Below are 22909 nucleotides of genomic sequence, written 5' to 3' on the forward strand. Positions count from 1 at the left end.
CACTATAAGGAAAAGTGGAGTGAGAAAAGGAAGATCTGGAGTTGGAAGGAGCACGTGGAAACACCTAATGACCATTAAGTGTGGCATGTCTGTTTCTTAGAAATGATTCTAGAGTTTGGTTGTGTCCAATGTTCAAGCACTTAATGCAACTGAGGAAAGAAAAACAGGTAGCAAAGCCTTAGGCATTCATATTTCAACCACACACCAATATGGTTCCTTGATAGCAAAACAACAGTTCCTCAAGAAGAAATACATTAAATGACTTACCAGCTCAAAACACATGTCCATTACAGTTAACGAAAATGTTGTAAACCAGTGAGCTGAAGAAGCTTACATGGTTTATTCCCTGAAAGGCAGGGTGTGCTAAAAATAAACCAGGCAAGTGGGAGATGACTCTCAGTGATGAGTCTGGCCCTGTCACTGTGGGAACAACAAGGCCATCCTGATCAATAGGCGAAAAAGAAGTGTAACTAATGAAGTATCAGTGGCTGAGAGAGTTCAAATAGAGTCAAGAGGCTACTCTGGAGGCTACTTTTAAGCAGGCTTCAGTTAGACATTACTAACCCCAACCAAAACCATTCCAGCCAATCCTAAAGAACACCTAGGGCAATATTTAAGATTCTACAAAGGTTCCATGCACTAGGGTAGCTTTCCAGAAACCTACAACCTCCAAATGGGTCCCTGGACCAGATAAGTCCTGAAACCTAGAGGGCCCAGCCTCTCCAGAACATCAGATAGATCCATCTCCCTATCCCATATTCCAACCTGAAAAAGTTAGAATACCCATAGCCCAAATACCCTTAAAGAGTGAGACAGAGAGATCAAAGGTGATGGTGGAGTTATACAGAGAAGGAAGGGTTTAACAAACGAATATGACTACTGAATCACTACATTGATATTTCTTTTAGTCTCCAGTATCTCAGAGTAGCTAGAAGTAAAAACCTAAAATTGTGAAATTGCAACCCAAACCAAATTCTGAAATCTAAAATGAACTGCTGCGCTTCATATTTACTGCTTTTTTGTATATACATTATTTTTCACAAAAATGAAAAAAAAAGGTTGGATGTGATGACAAAAAATTATTTATTCCTTCTAGCCTCCTATGTTCTGGAGCTGCTAGAAGGAAAAATCTGAGATGATGGTATGGCAGCCCATGACAAACTCTGGGATCTATTCTATAACTGCTTGTTGAAGAGTGCTTTGAAAACTATTGCTTTTTCCTTTCTTCGCTTTGTATATATAATATATAATACAATAAAAAAGTTTAAAAGTTTGAGCGCAAAAGACAGAAAAAACAAACAAACAACAAAACAAGCCAGGCAAAATAAGCCAGAAATAAGAGAGCAATTCTTGTATGTCTCATTTAGAAAATAGCTATAAGAAAAAAAGAAGCCTAGATTTTAAGCTCTTAAAGCAGTAACATTTAGTCTGGAGTGGCAATTGTTATTTCTGGATTTTGAGAGGCTGTTTTATATATGTATAGCCTGGTATTAAGAGCTAAGAATGAAGTCGATCAGGTTGGGATTAAGGTAATTCAGAATTCAGGGGTAAGGAAGACATAGTCTATATTTTAGAACCTCATCTTCTCTTTGAGACCAAAGGAAGAAAGGTTTATGTTGTCCAGAACCTAAATTTCCTGTAGCACATAACCTAATTCAACCTGTCTGGATAGATCATTTAAACAATTCAAACACAGGAAGCCCAGAAAAAGAATGAGGGCCTTTAATTCTACATAGCTTAATGTCATGCCTGTATACATACCAGAGTATATTAAGCAGATGATCAAAAAGTACTAGGAAAGCCCCTTGAGGGATATGAGAAAAAACATGGAACTATTAAACTTTACCACGGGGGAACCCCTGCTGCTGTGTCAAACATTAGGGACATCCAAATCAATAGGCCAAGCCCTTGATCTTCAGGCTTACTCTTGTGAAGCTTACGTAGGTAGCAGAGAAACTTAGCCTATCCATAGGTATGCCTAAGAGTTACTTCCAGAGGACCTCTTCTGTTGCTCAGATGTGGCCTCAGTCTCTCTAAACCCAACTCTGCAAGTGAAACCATTGCCCTCCCCTCTACGTGGGACATGACATCCAGGGGTGAGAGTCTCCCTGGTGGCATGGAAGATAACTCCCAGGGATGAGTATGGCCCAGGCACCATGGGATCAATAATGCCATCCTGACCAAAAGGGGGAAAAGAAGTGTAACAAGTAAGGTATCAGTGGCTGAGAGAGTTTATATGGTCAAGAGGCTACTCTGGAGGCTACTCTTACAGAAGCTTCAGTCAGACATTGCTACCTATCGTAACTTGCCAAACCACAACCAAAACCATTCCTGCCAATCGTAAAGAACACCTAAGGTATTATATAAGATTCTACAAAGGTTCCATGCACTAAGATAACTTTCCAGAAATCTACAACTTCCAGATTGGTCCCTAGAGCAGATAAGTCCTGAAATGCAGAGCAGCTAGCCTCTCCAGAACACAAACTAGTTCCAGCCCCTTATCCCATATTGTCGACAGCCCCTCCAACATGGAAAAGTTAGAATGGGCATAGTCCAATACCCTTAAGAAGTGGGAGAAAGATCAAGGTTCACGGTGGAGTTACACAGAGAAGGTGGGGTTTAACAAATGAGTATGACTGCTGAATCATTTGTATTGATATTTCTTTTAATCTCCGGTATCTTAGAGCAGCTAGAAGTAAAAACCTGAAATTGTGAAACTGTAACCCCCACCAAACTCTGAAATGTGTTCTACAATGAATTGTTGAGATGTGCTTTGAAACTCATTGCTTTTTTGTATATATGTTATAAATTTATCATGAAAAAGAAAAAAAAATCATATGTTTATTTATTTATTCTTTAAAACAAACAAATTAAAAGCATGTCAGGAAGGAGCAAGACCTTGGGATACATTTTGCTATTTTTATAATATGTTAATCTGAGGTGCTTTTTTTGGGTCAACAAATAAAATTCCTAAAAGCAGTGAATTTGGTATTGCTAACATGAAAAGCACATAGGCTTTCTTTATCCTTCTGCCCTGCTCTTATCACCAACACATTTCATTGCCATATGAAATATGAGCTCTTTTTCTTTAAACCAACTAATTTTTAAAGCTAAACTTTATTTTAAAAAATAAAATAGCAAACACTTATATGGCCCTAAATACCAGGTACTGCTATCATTTAAACACATGCTACCTTACACCCCTGTAAGGTAGGTGTTAGTTATAATTCTACCTTATTGATGAGGAGGCTGAAGCTCAGGCAGATTAAAGACTTTGTTTAAGGCCGCAGAGCTATTAAGTGGTGGAGGATAAATTTTCTCTATTTTATAGTTTAAACATTGGGTTGTTTTTCCTGCTCCCCCCACCCCTTTTTAAAACAAAACAAGGTATTGCATAGACACTATTGAAGTCTGGCTCCCAAGTCCCTTAATTTTTCTCCTAAAGAATGACATGCAAGCAGGAAAGGTAAGCAAAGAAATTCATAGTCTTACATGTCTGAAGCCTGCGTTTAAAAAGTCAGAATCTTATGTAGTGGAGAGGCTGGAGGGAATTGCCTGAAAATGTAGTGCTGAATTCCAGTAGCCATGTTTCTTGATGATGATTGAACAATGATATAGCTTTCACAATGAGACTCTGTGAATGTGAAAACCTTATGTCTGATGCTCCCTTTAGCTACTATATCAACAGAAGAGTAGAACATATGGAATAAAAATAAATAATAGGGGGAACAAATGTTAAAATAAATTCAGTTTGAAATAGTGGTAAACGAAAGCGAGGGGTAAGGGGTATGGTATGTATAGTCTTTTTTTTTTCTCTATTATCATTTTATTTCTTTTTCTGTTGTCTTTTTATACCTTTTTCTAAATCGATGCAAATGTACTAAGAAATGATGAATATGCAACTATGTGATGATACTAAGAATTACTGATTGTATATGTAGAATGGAATGATACCTAAACGTTTTGTTTGTTAATTCTTTTAATTAATAAAAAAAGTTAAAAAAAAAAAAAGTCAGAATCTTAAAAACAAACTTAAAAGAAAATGGGGAGTGACTGGATTTCTTTTTGGGGTGGTGAAAATGTTCCAAAACTGATGTGGTGCTGACTGCTCTACTCTGTGAATATACTAAAAACCAGCGAATTGCATGTTTTAAATAGATTAATTGTTTGGTAGGTGAATTATGACTCAATAAAGCTGTTTTTAAAAAAATGACAAAAAAAGGTCATTCCTTTTCTCCAGGAAATCGGGAATGCGGATGGATAAATGTGGGGAGGGCCCCTCAAGACAGCTGCTTGGCCATTTCTAAATCTTCATACAAGCTAGCATATCTCAGGCGGAAATATCTCATTTTGTGAGTTTATAAAGAGCAATCTGATCTCACTCTTGGAGCACTGACGAGAATGACAAATTGACTGTCAATTTATTAATTTGGGAGGAGAAACAGAACTGCTCAGATAAAAAGATGCTCAAGTTTGTCGGTGAATTCCCTCCATCCAGACAATTACATGAGGAGACAAATCATTCCTGGGAAGGTCTCCCAGCTAATTAAACAAGAAAGTGCATGTCAGGGTTCCCCTAGTGCACAGCTTGCACACAGACTGCCAGGGTCAGGCTGGCAACCAGAAGTGGTCACTACAGGGCGGGGGGTGCAGGAGACACCCACCTCCATCAGGGTGCCCTTCCTCCTTGGCCTCCCAGCTGCTCAACCCTCTCTTCTGAAGGAACTGTCTGCTCTTTAGCATAACATCTTGAGAACCGGAAGCCATGTGCTCTTTTAAAGGTGACTGATCCATTCTTTACAAGTTTGCAGTATGATTCTCCCAGGCAATCTGATTTCAAATTTCCTGAGGGAAGCCCCAAAGAGTTCACCAAATACCGACCACAAAATCCACAACAATATACTAACCGCAAATCATTTTATCTTGATTAGTACAGAACTTCAAGTTACTGTGTTTCTCTAACCCTATATTCTAGAAATCACATTTTCTCCCACTCATCCAAAGCTCTGTTTACTGAGTGTCTGCTGAGGGTGGCAGGTACCATTCCTGTGGCTGGGAATATGGTGAACAGGACAGCCTAGGTCCCTGACCAGGAACAAGTGCCTTGAAGAAAATAAAAGAGGATTATGGGGTAAAACTGAAGTGTTGCTTTAGACAGGGTGATCTAGGGAAGCCTCAACTAAGGAGGTAACATTTGAGCTGAGAGACCTGAAGAGAAGGGGATGGGCAGGTGTGGGAGGCAGCATGTCAAAGACACTGAGGTAGGAATAAGCATGGCATTTTTTTCGTGTGTGTGTGAGTGTGCATGTGGAGAAGAAAAGAACTTATTTACGATCTTGCAAGAATGGGCTGAAAAATGGTGGCTGGCGCACCGAGCAACTGAAAACCGTGACATTTCTCTCCTAAGCCTAACCCGCGGGTCCCTCGCTTGCTCCTCAGCAGAGCATGGCATTTTTAAGAACCAGAAATAATGCCTATGCATTGTGCAGCAAACAAGGAGGAGAGAGGGGTAAAAAGAAGATAGAGAGGTGGGCAGGGGCCAGGTCACATGGGGCCTTGAAAACCCTGGGGGTGGGGGAGAGGAGAGCAGCTTTCACTCTGAATGGAGTGAAACAGGAAATTGCCAAAGGAATTTAAGAAGGGCAGGACCATGATCTAATTCATGCTTTTAAGAATCACTTTTGACTGCTGGGCTGTAGTGGAAACACTTTTATGCAGCTCAGCAAGACTTGCTTTTCTATCTGCACAGCTATGCTTACTACCATGTTTAAATATTAATATTAGTTAATTGACCAAAAGCTTGATAAGGGTTACAGTAAAAACTTGGTCCTTGTCCTGGAGAGTTAAGAGAGTGAGGATGATGACAGGCAGAGGGGCCAGGCCGAGAGTTTCCCTAAGACACCTGAGCACCTTCCCTAAGACAAGGACAGTAAGGGCGTGACAACGGCAACTCGGTGCTCACCCTGAGACAAACAATCGTCTTGGTGGCAGTTTCTCTTTTGTCCTTTCCTTGAGTAAACAGATACAGAACAACATTCTAATAACAGCTGGTCTGTTCCAGTGTGCGCCAAACACTGGTAAATTATGAAGGGACCAAATCTGCTCAAAGTCTGTGCACCTTGGTGGAAAACATACTACCAACAGCAATCATTATTGGTAACATGACCTAAGGAGATATATTATCAGTTATAAAGGCAGGTGAGATAATTCACATAGAACAACCAGCTACACTGAAGAATTATTTGACTGAATCACTAAGGAAAGGCAAATTCCTGAGAAAATTAAGAATTTTGGATCTACCATTCATTTGACTGCCCAGGGAAAGATGCAAACATTCAGAAATACTCTACGACAATCCAATCCAAGATTTCATGCCTAACATTTCATTTACTTTAAGACTATAATCAGATGTAGAACATCCTTTCATTTAAAAAAAGCAAACAAAGGTAAGTGATATACTTGGTCACTAACAGAGGAAAAGAAAGCTCTTCTCCATCTTCTATCCATCTGCTCATCCATCTGCCCACCCACCTTCTTTTTTCCTTTCAAATGTTTATAAGTAGCTACTAACTTCCAAGCACTGAGCAAAGCATGAAGACCAGTACCTACAGGACAGACAAGCCCCTGTCCTCCTCCGGGTGGGTAAGACAGACACTGAATGACTAATCACACAACGATTAACTACTGGCAGGTGCGTGCCTCCGAATCAAACTCACCACAATGAAGCAGACATTGGGTAGCTACATATATAACAGGAACTGTTTAGATTAAGCCGCACAGCTGACAATGGGACACCAGACATCAGACCTTACAATGCTCTATAAGAGGAGAGCACAGGGAAAGGATGTCACAGGGAAGGCCCGGAAATGAACAACTGCTATTGGGACTCTCCTGCAGATGTTACCAGATGGCTCCTTCACCTGCCCAGCAGGCATTACATGATTTTCTCTCACACTTGAAAAGGGACAGTGAACTGGGCCATACCTGATAGTGATGGGTTTCTTTCTCTGGTCACATCTCCATTTTCTGAAGTCACTTCACCAGAACCTCTCCTAATAGGTTCGCCATTGGTCAAATCTGTTTTTTCAGGAGTAGTTGGTTTGCTTTCTGCTTGGCTCTGTTTCAGATGACTGAACTTTGGGGATACTGACACAGCTTGGATCACGGGGGACTGAGGTTTCGACTGGATTGGTTTTTCCAATTCTCTGGCCTCCTGCAACTAAAAGGCAACAAGAGAAAAAAGGGGGGGATTCAATCGAAATGGTCCCAGCATCCTGATAAGGAATAAAAAATATGCCATTCTCTTGCTCAAAAAATTTCCAACCAGAAAACTGAAATTTTAACAAAGAAATTAATTCCTTTCATAAGCTCAAATTGCAAACATCAAGACCCATGCAAGAGTCTCTGATTTTTAAGCAAGAACAAAGCATAAAACAGAGAATTCACAAGAAAGAGGCATAATTTGAGGATTAAACCTTAAAATGCTGGTGATTCTTTCACAAGGTGCTGAGGTCACATATGAAACGATTCATGGTAAGGAAGAGGTCCTCTGCTCAGCAGCTGACAGCTACCACTCACCACTTGGTTTTCCATGCGGGTGAAAATGACATTCAGCATCTGAGTCAGAGTAGCTTTGGCAGTGGTTTGATTGATGAGATTTTTGCTGGCCAAGTAGATATTGTAACACGTCCTAACTGTCTGCAGGATAGTGCCCTCATGAATTTCAATGTGCGGGGAAGTCACCGCAGTCAGAAGGGCCTGAAATTGAAACAAGCAACCTTCACATTCAGGAATACCTCCCACCCTCCATTCTTTCTCAATCAAACTTCTTTAAAAAGTTGTTCGGTTTTTTAAATAAATTTCAGGAAGATGGCTCCAAAAACTTAATGAGATGACAATATCAAGAGTTAACTCCTTAGTGCTCTGAGTTTAAAACAATTATTGACTCCATAAAATCTAAATCACTTGAAATAATTAAGCTGTGCTGAAATGGACTCTACTGGTGCACTTTAAGAAGGCCAGGCTTCTGAAAGTTAATGACTGAAAATCCAGAAAGAAAAATGCAGATGCTTCCCTTGGGAAGGAAAATGTACCAATTTAGTCATGCCCACATTAATGACTAAATGTGCATGTTTCCAATGAGCAGTCAGTTTTCCAGTTCCCTATCGGATCTTCAAGAAAGCTTTAAGGGTGCAGCTAACCTGAGGCCTTCCCTCAAAAACTAATAAAGTCAAGATTTAATCTGGAGCCCTGGTGATACCCATTCTAATCCTGTTCTCCAACAAGGAGATGGTAGCATGCCATGCCAAACTATTCCTGGTGGCAGAAATGGAACAGGGAAGTAGAATGAGGGGACAAGAAAACAGGAGGCAAGGTGGTAATCCAGGACACGTTGAAAAATGGCACACAGGGAATCCAGAGTTTCACAGGGAATTTCCAGGAGATTTAATTCAGGAGGCAATTTAAACTGCTAATGGTAGAACTGTTTACTTTGAAAACACACCTGGTTTCACTCTTCTTGTCTTGGATCATGCCAACAGATACTGACACAATACAGAATCTAAGTGATGCTTAACATTTTCTGCTCTAGCTCAGCACCATCCATGACGACTAACACAGGGCAAATTAAAACTCCAAATTCCCAAAGAGGCCTGGCTTCCTAATTTAAAAAACAGACCAGGTAAGCAAACAGAAATACCTTGATTATCTGTAACTGAACGCCTTCATCGGTCTGTGGGCCCTGGAAACAATTGCAAATGGTTTCGACGATCCTGTCGATGAGCCGCTTCCCGGGGGCTCCGCTGTCAGGAGCGTTGCCCGTGATGTGCCCGTAGGCGATAAGCTTCTGGACACAGAAAGAACAGGTCACAGGTTGCTGCCTGGCCAGGACTGAGGTCGTCCACCACAGTAAGAAGCAAACAACCGTCATGGCCTTCAACCTCCATTCCCAAAGCCTGGCACGACCCTCCCATGAGGCAGCATCCCTCCTCAGCTCCTGACAGTGAGACACCTGCAATGGCAAGGTGGGGTCCAGGGCAAAGGGCAGAAGAGTCCCCCATGTGCAACCAGTGGTGTAAAACCTGGGGGGTTAAAAACCTCACACAACAGCAACACAAAGTACATCAGAAGTTGCCCAGGCCTTGGGGGATGGTGGGAAGAAACGGGGAACGGTTGTTACTGGATGTGGGATTTCTTTTGGGGATGATAAAAATGTTCTAAAATCAGATTATAATGATGGTTGCATATTTCTATCAATATATTAAACCAGTAAACCCAAGCAGTGGGGACAACCAAAGCAATAAGCTGAGTCCTCAATCTGGGGGTCAGTTCATGTGAAACTTAACCCCACAAAGGGTAGGCTAAGCCTACTTAAAATTAGGCCTAAGAGTCACCCCCAGAGAACCTCTTTTGTTGCTCAGATGTGGCCTCTCTCTCAGCCAACATGACAAGCAAACTCACTGCCCTCCCCTCTCTACGTGGGACATGACTCCCAGGGGTGTGGACCTTCCTGGCAACATGGGACAGAAATCCTAGAATAAGCCGGGACTCAGCATCAAGGGACTGAGAAAACCTTCTCCACCAAGAGGGGGAAGAGCGAAATGAGACAAAATAAAGTGTCAATGGCCATGAGATTCCAAACAGAGTTGAGAGGTTATCCTGGAAGTTATTCTTATGCATTAAATAGATGTTACCTGTTTAGTTAAGGTGTAATGGAGAGGCTGGAGGGAACTGTCTGAAACTATAGGGCTGCATTCCAGTAGACATGTTTCTTAAAAATGATTGTATAATGATATAGCTTTCGCAATGTGACTATGTGATTGTGAAAACCTTGTGTTTGATGGTCCTTTTATCTACCTTATCAACAGATGAGTAAAACATATGGATTAAAAATAAATAAATTATAGGGGAAACAAATGTTAAAATAAATTTAGTAGATTAAAATGCTGGTGATCAGTAAGGGGTAGGGTTAGGGGATATGGTATGTATGAATTTTTTTCTTTTTTCTTTTCATTTCTTTTTCTGGATTGATGCAAATACTCTGAGAGGTGATCATGGTGATGAACATACAACTATGTGATGATAATGTGAGTTATTGTTTATATACAAAGAATGGAATGATCATATGGTAAGAATGTTCGTGCTTATATGTTGTTATGTTTAAAAAAAATTAAAACGAACAAACAAACCAGTGAACTGTATAATTTAAATGGATGATTGTAGGTTAAGTGAATATCTCAATAAAGCTGTTAAAACTTTACGTATATGTGTATATATACATATATATAAAACGTGTGTGTGTGTGTATCCCACACACATTTTTTTAACTGGAATGACACATAATAAACTAACATGTTTTGCTTGAGCAGAGGACAACTAAGCAGCTGTGGGTAGGGATGGGTCTAAGGCACTTTACAGTACATTCTTTCATTATTTTCGAATGTTGCATCATGTCTATTTATTTTCTATTCCAAAAATTGAAGTCAAAGCAATAATGTAATTCCTCACCTACATCATCAAACGGTGTGTGTCATCCAAGAGGCTGCAGAGCTGAGTGGTTGCCAAGGCAGCCCTGCGCTGGCCTCTTACAGGTCAGCTTGTACAGGGCCCACAATGCTGAGGCTAACTGCCTCTGCCATGCCGCGCCACTCAGGACCTGGACTTCCTCATGGAAGTGGGAAGGGACCTTAAAGATCAGGGACAGTGAAGACAGGACAAAATTTGGGTTGCTATTGGAATCTGTGCTCCCCGAACTGCAATTCTAAGGCCCCAAATAAATGCCTTTGTTGACAGGTCAAAAAAACAAAAAAAGTCTGGGGCAGGATGATTTCTAAGCCTGGCTGAGATTCAAATCACCTGGGGGAGCACATTAAAAATAGATTCTTGGACCTCAACCCAGAACTACAGAACCAGAATTTCTGGGATGGGGCCTGGGAATCAGTGTTTCCCTCCAAGTTCTCCAAGCTAATTTTATGGCTGATCAGATAAAAGAACCACCCATCAGCCACTGGGATACATGAATTCTAAGGCATTCTCTGCTTCCAGTGGTTTGGTAAAGACTCTTAAAAATGCAGTTTCGTTCTTTCTCTTTGGATTTGAGCAGCAGATTGTATGCTGTCATTTCTCTTGCTCAGTCACTTGTCCAGCTACTCTACTACATTTCTACTCCTAGCTCCTCTCTTAATCTGCTACTCTTCCTACTGATTGAATGGTAGCACTTTCATAGCTAATGATGGGGGAGAGCCATTGAGAAATGGTGTCAGGCCCCTGAAGAGTGGCCCCTTTTCCTGCTGCAGTGGCTGCTGGAAGGTAGATAGCCTCAGGAGTTTGTGTCCACTTTGTGTGGGTTGAGGCAAGAATGCGGCAAGCCAAACGTAAAAAAGCACTATGGGAAAAGAATACAGAGAATCTTTACCCCTCAGCAGAAGCAAGCAGCAGGGGCAGTTCCCACGCCTCTCCCTGGAAAGAGAAGGGACACTGAGCTAACTGTGCTCTTGACAACTGGAACAGGAAAGTACCTGTGCTGCTGCTGCCTTCTCACCTCTCTAAGCTCCAGGATGCCTTTCAATTTGGGCATTTCTGCAGCTAGTTTCAATTCTGCCCACACCAACTTCACCCCTGGACGCTGGCCTTACATTTCCAAGACAGAAGTCACTTCAGCAGCACTAGGAAAAGCCTGTCAAACAGGCTTGACAAAGACAGCCACCAAGGGGAATTGCATTCTGTTTCTTCAGCATTCATGGTGCACTTTCTAACATCATAAAAATGATGACATACTTTGCATTCTGTATACGAATCAGAGAAATGCTAGGGTCCCTATTAAACTCCAGAAAGCTACCATTCCAAAAAGAGGGACAGCCACAGCCATAAGCCTCAAGACAGGCTCTACATTCTTAAATTTACAGCCCAAGACAGTACACTGAGATAAGGCAGGCAGGCAATGTTTCCATTAGAAATCATACATAAAAGTTCCAGAAACAGACTATTTGCAAGAAAACACAGGATATTTAAAAAAAAATATTTTTAAGTATACAAATTTTAAGAATATATATACAAACACAAGGCATATTTTAATTAAAGAGGCCAGAACCAAAGGGTAACAGTTAAGAGCAGAGTCGATAAGCTTCTCTGAAGGACCAGACCCCATATATTTGGGTCATACAGTCTCTCACATCTATTCAACTCCACTATAGTAGCAGGAAAACAGCCATTGATGATACATAAACAATTGACCACAGCTGCGTTCCAATAAAACTTTATTTACAAAAGCAGGCAGTGGGCCAAATTTGGTTGAGAGCATAGATGTGAGACCAGGAAATCCTGGATAATTCCATTACTTCTTGGACAGGGGACCCTGGGCTGGACTGGTCATGAAGCCTCAGCTTCCTCAATTTTAAAACAAGAACAGGGATAAGCAGCTTATTTTGCTTAGAGGGTTTTTGGGAAGATTAAACAAGGTAAGGTGGATAAAGAATTTAGCTGAGGGCCCAGAAGAGACTAAATTTTCATGTTAGCCACCGTTCTCTGCACATCAGTGTTAACTGACAGTACCTGCTTCAAAACCAAACGTTAGCATGGGGAGAAGATAGCTAAAATTAAACATGCTAAATTCCCTCAAGAAAATGTTCACCACAACAAATATTTCAGAATAGAAGTAGGACTTAAGTCTGCCATTTAAGTTGCTCATTATATGTTTCGCATTACACAGTCTGTACAGAATTATACGCAATGAGAAAATGGTTTTTCATTTGGAAGAGCTGCCTCTATAAAGCAACTGCCATCCATTCTCAAGTATATATACCAAACAAGAGAGAATTATTAGAGTAAATATTAGTCCAGAGATGCCAGAACTGTGGATGTTCCCCACAAGCAGTCCTGTGCCTGGGCAGACATAACCAATCAGTTATGTCACCGTTTCTCAAGAAATCAAGATGAGGCTTCAGAAACCTCTAAGCAATCATAATTCTTGTTCAAGAAAACACTGGCAAGTTGTGTATCTTCAATATAGTTTTTAAATTTATGACACTTTTTTATTGATGCAAATTGTCCACTAAGGTTAAGAACGAGTGTTTTTTGAGGTACTCGGAAACCTCAGGAGTAGGTCTCAAGAAACAATACAAGCACGTTGGACCAGGTATGAAGACACCCATGCCATGATTCTTTCTCTTTCTACCTGAATGTTTGTTGGGCAAGTCACCCTAACTTTTCTGCTCCTGCTTCTTATCAGTAGAAACTGATTTATAACAAGGTTACTTATGGCTCCAAATAGTTATTTCTCTTCTTGATATTATGAACTTCAATGCCACCAAGAATGAGGCTGCATAAAAATGTCTTTTGCACCTATGTGTACCACATGTTCCAATTAATACTAAAGGTTCACTTAGAAATTCATGAGTTCAACAAACAACATATTTCTAGGGGAACAAATGTCTGTCTCAGCTAAAGAGGTCAGACTACCCCTTCTTCCTGTCCTCCCCATTCCCTGTCTCATGAGACCTCAGTGGAGAATAAGGCAGGCTGCTCCCTCCTCTTGTCACCTCTGATGGCCTGCTGAGTACAGGTAATCACTGCATAGCTCCCGCACAAGGACCACCCACGGCTGGGAGAGAATCCTCTTTATGCCAACACATTTCAACATGGTACCTGCAAGCAGTCGAGGGATGTGCTGACCACCCGTGGTGATTTGGACTGGCAAGCTAGCTCGAACGGAAGGAAGTATTTGTCAGCTTCAATGAAGTTTGCCTTTGGTGGTGCGGCGGCGCCAACCCTAGAAAAAAGCAGGAGAAGGCAGAGAAGAGAGATGAAAAAAAAAAAGAAACAAAAACTTGCTTTTCCTACATATCATGCTAACTTCCTATTCCACTTGCGACCATTTCATTAAAAGTGGCAGCAAACTGGCATCCATGAGGCTAGACAATTAATGCCTTAAACACAGGCATTAGGAAAAAATACCAAAGTGCTACATGCAGAGAGGAAGGTCTCTCATTAGCAGGCTGCATCAAAATAGTCCTGGCTGGACCTGGTACTGTGGGATCAACAATTACATCCTGATCAAACGGGGGAAAAGAAGTGTAATTAAGAAGGTATCAGTGGCAGAGAGAGTTCAAATAGAGTTAAGAGGCTACTCTGGAGGTTGCTCTTGCGCAAGGTTCAGTTAGACCCTGCTACCTATCTTAACCTGCCAACCCCCAACCAGGACCATTGCAGCCAATCCTAAAGAACACCTAGGGCGATGTATAAGATTCCACAAGGGTTTCAGGCACTAGAGTAACTTGCCAAAACTTATAACCTCCAGATGGGTAGGGACCAGATAAGTCCTGAAACCTAGCCCAGCCTCTCCAGAACATCAGATAGTTCCATCTTCCTCCCCCATATTAGTGACAGACCCTTCCAATATCGAAAATTTAGAATTGCCATAGCCCAAACAACTCTAATGAGAAGTATAGAAAGATCAAAGGTGATGGTAGAATTATACATAGAAGATAGGACTTAACAAATGAATATGAATGCTGAATCATTAAAATGGTATCTCTTTTAGTCTCCAGTTGGGAAAGTGGCTTCTGCGGCCTCTACTTATTCCTTTCATACTTTACCTCAGCAGGGAGAAACTGCTACAGCTTACCTCTGTTTTTCAATTTCTGCTTTAATTTCATCTGATGGGAAAGAAAGAAAGGCATATTAGGAGCATGCAATATCTATATTAAAATGAACTTCACTAAAAGATAATCTGAACATGTTTATATTTTAAAATACAGAAGTACAAATATGAAGTGAAAAAAGAAATTATAAGAACAATAATAATAGCTAACACTTACACAAGAGTTACTATGTGACAGTGTTCTAGGTACTCTACCTATCCTTACATATCTTAATTCAATCCTCAAAATAACCCTAAGGGGCAGCTGCTATTATTACCTCCATTCTGCTTAAAGCAGAGGTTCTCAGCCTCAGCAGTGCTGGCATCTGAGGTCAAGCACTTCTTGGCTGCAGGGGCTATCGTGTGCACTGGAGGGCATTTAACAGCATGCCTGGTTTCTACCCACGGGATGCCAGTAGCACCACTGTGTTCTCAAAAACCAAAAATGTCTCAAGACATTATCCTGGGGGCAAAACTGCCCCCCTCCCTCACGTGAGAAGAGCTGATTTAGGTGAGGACACCTAGACATAGCAAGCGCAGGTAACTTACCAACAGTCATACATTCAATAACTGGGGAACCAGAATTTGTTTCCAGATATTTTGGCTCCATGGTCAATGCTCTTACCTGCTTTCCTATTCTATAAAATTTATTTAATAACAGCTAAGGATATCATAGTAACATAACATTTCAACTGCAAAAAAATATGAATGAAGATTAGAAACAAATACAATACTGAAAGTTAAGTAGTAGGATGACTATTCTTCCTCTATTTTTTCCCTATTGTAATTGTGCCAGATTGAATCTATGATGTACCCCAGAAAAGTCATGTTTTAATCCTGATTCAGTTTTGTAGGGTGGAAACTCTTTTGATTAGATTATCTCCATGGCGACGTGGCGCTCCCAATCATGGGTGTGGCCTTTTGGTAAGATGGAGATGTGGCTCTGCTCATCCAGGGTGGGTCTTGATTAGTTTATTAGAGACCTTTAAAAGAGGAAACATTTTGGAGAGAGTTCAGAGCTAAAAGAGATGCTAGCCAATGCATACATTTATTTGGAGAACAGTCACTTCAGAGCTGACAGAGCCCACACAGCCACCTTTGGAGATGCAGAAGGAAAGCACCCCCAGGGAAGCTTGTGAAACAAGAAGCTAGGAGAGAAAGCTAGCAGAAGTCATGTAACTTCCCAGCCGACAGAGGTGTTCTGGACACATCAGTCTTCTTGAGTGAAGTAACCTCTTGTTAGTGCCTAAATTTGGACATTTTCATGGCCTTAGAACTGTAAACTTGCATTTTAATAAACTCCCTTTTAAAAATCCATTTCATTTCTGGTATACTGCATCCCAACAGCTTAACAAACTAATACACAAAGCATATATAATCTGTATGAATTAAAATTAATTAAAAATCTTGACCGTGGGGGTTATAACAACTACACAGTCAGGGTTATAGAAATAAAGAACTATCATTCAGAAATCACAAAAGCTCAAAGAGGTAGTCTTATTTTCAGGACACTAAACAAAGTTTTGTGCCACCGGAACAAGAGAATGCTCTATCTAAATGCACTTGTCCCACCCATCCACCCCTGCACCCCTTACCCTCTCAGTCAAATGCATTCCTACGCAGCAGGTTCCACGCTGTCATCACAACTAGCATAGGAAGCAGTCTTCACTGAGTGCTGTATACTGGAATAATCTCCTGAAGTCCGGCCTTCTCTATATAACCTCTTGAGATTCAGTGGTTTGGATATGGACCTAGTTACCACAGAAACCCCAGGACACAGTTCTGGAGGCTACACATTTCCTTTTCTTGGACTACTCTATTTTAGTTTTAACTTTAGGATGAGAAAACTCAAAACTGGACTCACCGAGGTGGCAAGGTGGCCTTTCAATGTCTGTGCAGGAGAGACAGTTAAATTATTATCCGGAGATAATGATTAGAGAAGGGGAGAGAATCACCCAGATGATTACTGTCAAGTCTTTATTCACAGACCACAGACCTGTGACACACAGGGCTGTAAGAGAGGACCCTGCGCTATGAGCCACAGGAACAAGAGTGCCCTGAGGAAGCAGCCCCAGCTTCCCAAAGGCCCACAAAGCCGTGGGGGTGACTGTGCACCATCCCAGAGGACTCTGCTGCCCACATCCTAATGTGAGGTTTCCTTCCAATCGTGGGTACCTTCCTAGCATTAAGTTTAAATGTTAAATCTCTCTAAAGCAATTAGGTTTTTGCTATATAGTCCATGCTGGCCTCTGAGTTCTAACATAATCTCTGTTTTGGAACTGTCACTGGTGCTATATGTCAACTGGTGAATCAACTGCTATCACTACAGCTCACTGAGGCACTGAAGTTAACAGAAGCAAGTGCAGACATTATCAACTCAAAGGCCTACAAGACCAGACAGAGAACCTCCAGGAGAACCGTGGGTGGGTGAGACGTCAGGGGTAAAGAGAGCCCCTTTCCCGACCCAACCCAGCCCCAGCCCCACTCGGCTGATACCTCTGAGACCCTGACTCCAGGGTGCGACTTTTATTTTTCTAGAGGTCAAAATCCTAATTTTAAGTGAAAGCTCCAATTACAATTCAAGTACTATATAAAGCATTATGGCTCAAATAAATCTGGTTAGCAGGCGACCCTGGCCCAGGGACACCTTTGCTTTAAAAGATAGGGAAGAATCAAGGAGAAAGTGTGTCATTGGCTGCAGGAAAATAACTGAAGGGAATAAAAGTAGCTTTAAAGACTCTGATCAGCAGTATGAAGACAGAACCCCAAATTCTATATGAGCTAATGTTGTTCAACCAAAAGCATGAACTCAAGAGCTAGACAACTTGGGGCAAGGCCAAACTATGCCGAACCTTACATATGAAGACGCAAAGCCCAGAGAAGTCAAGCCCCTCGCCTAAAATCAAAAGCTAATGCCAAGCGGTGGAGCTGGGACTGGAATTCAGAAAGTCTAGCTCCAGGGCCCATGTTCATAACCTCTCTGGTATCCAGCTTCTTGAATGAGCATAAACGCCGAACAATACAAAGGTGTGGTCGTGCTGCCACTAAACTAAACCGCGGATGCTGCACTCTGGTTAAACGCTGCTGTCCACTATCTGACCCCACCCCAGCTGGGAGGCAGCTGGTCCACACTCAGCTCTGGAGCCTCCCGATGCCCTTTGCTGGCGGGCTGTGGCACAACTCCAGCTAAGGGACACCTGCTTTTCAGATGAGAACAACCAAGGGCCAACGAACTTCCTGCAGCTGGAGGGAGGAACACCAGCGTGCACGGTGATGAAACGAAACGGCCCTCTACTACGAGCAGGAAAGAGGAAGTCTGAGGCAGGGGAGAAATGAAGAAGTCCAAGAAATCACATCACTGCTCAGAGTTTTTCTTTAGGCATTCCCATAAGAATTAGGGATTTTGGGACTTTGTAAAGTATTCTTTGTTGAAGGAAAAAAATATCTGAAAAATCTCCACTAGGCACAGAAGGATCCAGATGTCACAGGACCTTTGTGAGGGCTCCGACTTTCATTCTGAAAGGGACAGGGAGTCTGGAGGGCTAAGGGAGAGGAGTGAAATGCTCTGACCCACGGTTTGACAGATCACTGTGGCTGCAATTTTTGTATATAAAGAGGAGGGTGGCCAGGACAGAACCAGGGAACCCAGGAGGCTACTGCTGATGACCCAGGCAAGCAACAAAGGTGGTCTGAAGCAGGGTGGGGGCTGCGGAGGTAGAGGCAAGGAGCAGTTTGAACCTTTTGAAAGTACGTGCTCTGGACTGAACTGTGTCCCCTAAAAAGACAGGTTAAAAGTCATAATCCCAGGTCCTGAGTGTGTGATCCTATTAAAGCTGTTATTAATTAACTAAGACTAAGACAGCACCACTTTCGTAGGTCACAAATGGCCAAATATTAGCAGCTGCATGTAGTCTGATGGAATAGTTGGGTTCTGGGTGTATGTGGATAATGCAATGTTTAGTTTTGTTTTCCATTTTAAAGGGAAAAAAAGAACAGGCAAAAAATAAATATGGCAGGGAGGCTCTCATATAGCACGACACAGTCAGGTGTGGTAGGAAAAAATCGGTGTGCAACTCTATAGTAGGTTCAAGCCCTGGCATGAACATCTAGTAGCCATATGATGCCAAAAGTACATTATTAAACTTCCATAAATCTTGGTTTCCTATTTTAAAAATTCGAGGATGACAAAAAGCAGCCCAGTATGCTCCCGCAGGCAATTCTCTAGACAACCCTACAAGAGAGATACTGTCGGATTAATAACTAAGACAGTGTCTGGCCCACAGCAGGTGATCAATGTCAGTTCTCTCACTTTTTTTCTTAAAACAGGAGTCAGCAATACTTCAAACTCTCCAGTGTCACCGGTAGAGCCCAGCAAAGCCAAAGAAAGGAAGAAAATGAGGGGGAGACGTTAAACAATAGAAGAGTGGACATTCTCTGATTGTTTATTGGGGGTAGGTGCTCATTCAGAACCCTGGGAGATTGGAACACTCTCATTCCCATTATACAAGTGAGAACTCTAAGCATAGAGTTGAGACTCCTGGCTACTACATCAATATTCACACCCAGACTGTCCACTCCATAGCTTGCACACTGCACCTCTCAGTGAGTAGAAAAGGGAGGAGGGCGGGTGAAGGAAGAAGAGCATATGGCAGGGCACAACTGCTCTGGTTTATTGTCCACATCTTAAAAGGCACTGCTTTCTCAATTGCCAACCGTGCAATTAGCAGCAATAAACAAGCAAGCTGGAAAGAAGGGAGACCTGAGTGGGGTGGAGCTTCACTTGAAAAGCCACACTCTTCCCAGGAAATCCTATCCAGCTGTTACTGTCACCTAGGAACCTCGAGGGCCACACCCTTCATCCATCAGAAACTTTGGAATAGGCTCCCATTTTCCCCTCCAGGCCCAAAGCGAATCCAACAATGAACATCATCAACCTCAAACCCAACACTGTCTGGCAATCCCACCACTGGTCAACTCTTCTAAAGTTTCACAATATTCTTCAAACCTTTAGCTGTCCTCAAACACATGATCTGCCACACTCCTCCCTACCAGGCAAACCAGCATTGGCCCTCATTTCCTTCAACTCCCCCTCCAATGATTTCCTTCTCTACTCTTAGCCAGTCTAGCGTGGCAGGTCACATCCTGAATCTTGTCCCCATCTGGAACTGTGGCACTTCCAGCTCTTCCTGTTCTCTGCCCACAACTTTTCCTTCCAGCGAACCTGTTCGAACTGCTCCTAGGAGGTCCTTTCTTTGTTCTGTCAGAACCTCTGGTCTGTGGACTCCTCTACTGTCAACTAATAATTCAGCTGTTTCCTTTCTTCATTACCCAGGATGGATCCCATTCCTGGATTGTTATCAGAATGATAGGCAATCAATAAACTTGACTCTCTCTGATCTTTAGTCTTACCTTCTGGCAAAACCCCAAACTTAGATTATACTACCATGCCCATTTGACCTGTCCCCACCTAATCAGACCTCTGTCAACAGGGCAGGTTAGTAGGTACATAAAGTCATAATTACCAACCATAAATGGAACCCTAATACTGCCAGATAATCCTATCTTCTCTAACTCTGCATGATGATAAATACACACTTTTCTATTCTCTTCAAATACCCAATCTCTCCCACTTAATCACCACCATTAAGCCACCTTCTCTTTACTCACAACTGACTCAGGTGCCTCCCACTTCACTCAAATTTAGAAGCCACCACCAGGAGACTCCCTAACTTCCTGTTAGAAAGCCTACAAACTGACCTAGTTCTGCTATCATGAGAGAGTTGGTACCCAATCCTTCCCCCGCTGTTGTCTCCCATGCCCACCTGCCTTCTCAGGAACTGCACGCTATCCCTAACATCTAGAATCTCATCACTTCTCACCACTTTCACCACCACTACTCTTTCCAAGCCACCATCATCATCCCCCTGGATCACTCCAACAGCCTCTTAACTGATCCTTCTGCTTCTGCTCCCTCCTACCCATCATCTTTTCAGACAGCAGCCAAAAAAGATTATTTAAAAATGTAAATCATATTACATCACTTCTTTGCACAGAACTCTCCAATGGAAGTAAAATCTAAAATCCTGACTTGGCCTCCAAGCTCCCTACTGGCTCTCTGCTACCCCTCTGAATGCCCCATATCCCTGGGCTATTTATCCTCAAACATACCAAACAGGCTCCTGTTTCAGAACCTTTGCACTTGTTAATGTAGCCACCTGGAACGCCCTTCCCCAAATATCCACATGGCTCACTCCACACTCCTTCAGGTCAAGACTCAAATGTCACCTCTTCAGAGAGGCCTTCATCACCACTCCTGCCCCTCCTATCATTCTGTATCTCCTTACTTGCTTTATTTTCTACTTTATTCTGGTTAATTAAAAAAAAATTTTCTCCACAGTATTTATCAGCCTTGACATATTACATATCAGTTCATTTCTTATTTGTTTTCCCCAGTAGAATACATACGCTATCAAACAGAGACTTTTGTCTGTTGTCTTCACTGCTGAATTCCCAGCACCTAGAACGGTGCCTGGCACAGAGCAGGCACTCAATAAATATTTGCTGAATTAATGAATGAAACTTCCATTCTCTTTCTTACCTGGCTTCCTTCCCAGTGACATTTAAACAAGTTCAGTCTCTTCTACCTTTAAAAAAAAAGACACAAAACAAAACACTCCCATGATTCACATCTCTCCTCTCCCTTTCACATCACAACCAAACTTTGGGAAAGAGCTGTCTTTGCTCACTGTCTGTTTCCTCTCCTCCCACTCATCCTCAACCCACTCCAATCTGGCTTTCACCTTTATCACACCACCAAAACAGAACAAGCTAAGGTCACCAATAACTCACATATCTCTAAATCTGATAGGCATTTTTTTCTGTCTTCATATGACTTAACCTTCCTCCAGCAGCATTTGACCTTACTGATCTCACCTTCCTTCTTGAAACTTTCTCTATACCTGGCTTCATAACAACATTTTCCTTATTTTGTCCTCTGCCTCTTGTTTTATCTCTTCTTCGTTTCCTTTGCAGACTTGGTTTCCTGGGCCCAGCCCCCCTGCCCCCATCTCTACCACTCTGTCCACACTCTTACTAGGCCTCCTCATTCTCACCTACACTTCAAATCCCTTCTGGACTCTGATGTCCCCCAAATTTCTATCTCCAGCCTGACCTCATCAGGCTCATACACCCACCTTCTACTCCACATATCCAATCGGACACTCAAAGGTAGGTCAAACTCAATACATCCAAGTCCCAGCTCATGAGCAAACCATCCTTTTCCCCTTCCTGTACTCCCATCTAAAGAACGGTAACACCATCCACCTAGTTGCATCAGTAAAAAATCTAAGAGTCAGCCCTACTATCCTGTCTTCCTCACACTCTCACCCCACCCATCACCAGGTTGTTAGCTTTACCTCCTAAACAAGCAGGAATCCATCCACTTTCCTCTGTCTCTATTGTCATCCCTGTAGTCACCCCACCAATGCCTCTCACTTGGATGATGATTACAGCCTCCTCTTTGGTCCTTTGGCAACCCCTCTGGTCTTCCTCCAAGTTGTGCTGAACAGAGCCACCAAGTGACCTTTCCAAAACACAACCCTGGTTATCCTAGCACTCGTTTCCCTGTTTAAAGCTTATCAATGTCTTCCCACTGCTTTCAGTCTAAAGATCAAACTTTCTCACCATGAACCCCAAGGTTCTGCATAGTGGGGCCCTGGCCTACCTCTCCCCCAAACACCTAACCCCCAAAACATTATCTCCCCTCATTCGCCATGCTTAGTTTCCTTAACAGCCTGTGCTTCTCTCTGCCACAGGAGCTCCACACATACTGTTCCCCCTTGCTGAAATGCCTCCCACCTCAACCTATTTGACTCTTATTCATCATTAAGATCTCAAGAATCGGGCGGGCCACGGTGGCTCAGCAGGTAAGAGTGCCTGCCTGCCATGCCCAAGGACCTGGGTTCGATTCCCGGTGCCTGCCCACATTAAAAAAAAAAAAAAAAAAAAAGATCTCAAGAATCACCTCCTCAGTGAAGTCTTATCATCCCTTTGTTAAGGTAGAATAAGGTTTCTCTCCTTCACAGGACTTCTCAGGTTGTTAAGAACAAAAATCCATGATCATTGAACAATGTCCATCTCACCCATTAAACTGCAAACTCCATCAGGACAGGATACGTTTGTTTTGTTCCCCTTGCATTACAGTACCCGGGTGACACCCAAATAATAAATAAATATGTCAGCTCTGTTTAACCAACAGTCAAAAGGTTAAACAAC

At 42.3% G+C, this 22909-nt stretch overlaps 1 protein-coding gene and 1 long non-coding RNA gene across 4 annotated transcripts in view; one reads left to right on the forward strand and one right to left on the reverse strand.

Annotated features, from left to right (window-relative positions):
• The window catches only part of ARFGEF2 (ARF guanine nucleotide exchange factor 2), a 150106-nt gene that overhangs the window by 121147 nt on the left and 6050 nt on the right, over nt 1-22909 (reverse strand). For both annotated transcript variants that reach the window (XM_077167366.1, XM_077167371.1), the window contains exons 2-6: nt 14621-14651; nt 13642-13765; nt 8699-8845; nt 7579-7758; nt 6985-7219 (exon numbers count right to left, since the gene is read on the reverse strand). In XM_077167366.1, coding sequence (XP_077023481.1) covers nt 6985-7219; nt 7579-7758; nt 8699-8845; nt 13642-13765; nt 14621-14651 — 717 coding nt within the window. The remainder of the gene's footprint in view (nt 1-6984; nt 7220-7578; nt 7759-8698; nt 8846-13641; nt 13766-14620; nt 14652-22909) is intronic.
• The window catches only part of LOC143688917 (uncharacterized), a 36898-nt gene continuing 33028 nt past the window's right edge, over nt 19040-22909 (forward strand). For both annotated transcript variants that reach the window (XR_013178380.1, XR_013178381.1), the window contains exons 1-2: nt 19040-19237; nt 22450-22560. This is a non-coding gene — a long non-coding RNA (uncharacterized LOC143688917). The remainder of the gene's footprint in view (nt 19238-22449; nt 22561-22909) is intronic.

The sequence above is a fragment of the Tamandua tetradactyla genome, chromosome 1 (assembly GCF_023851605.1).
Source record: "Tamandua tetradactyla isolate mTamTet1 chromosome 1, mTamTet1.pri, whole genome shotgun sequence".
In the NCBI taxonomy this organism is placed as follows: domain Eukaryota; kingdom Metazoa; phylum Chordata; class Mammalia; order Pilosa; family Myrmecophagidae; genus Tamandua; species Tamandua tetradactyla.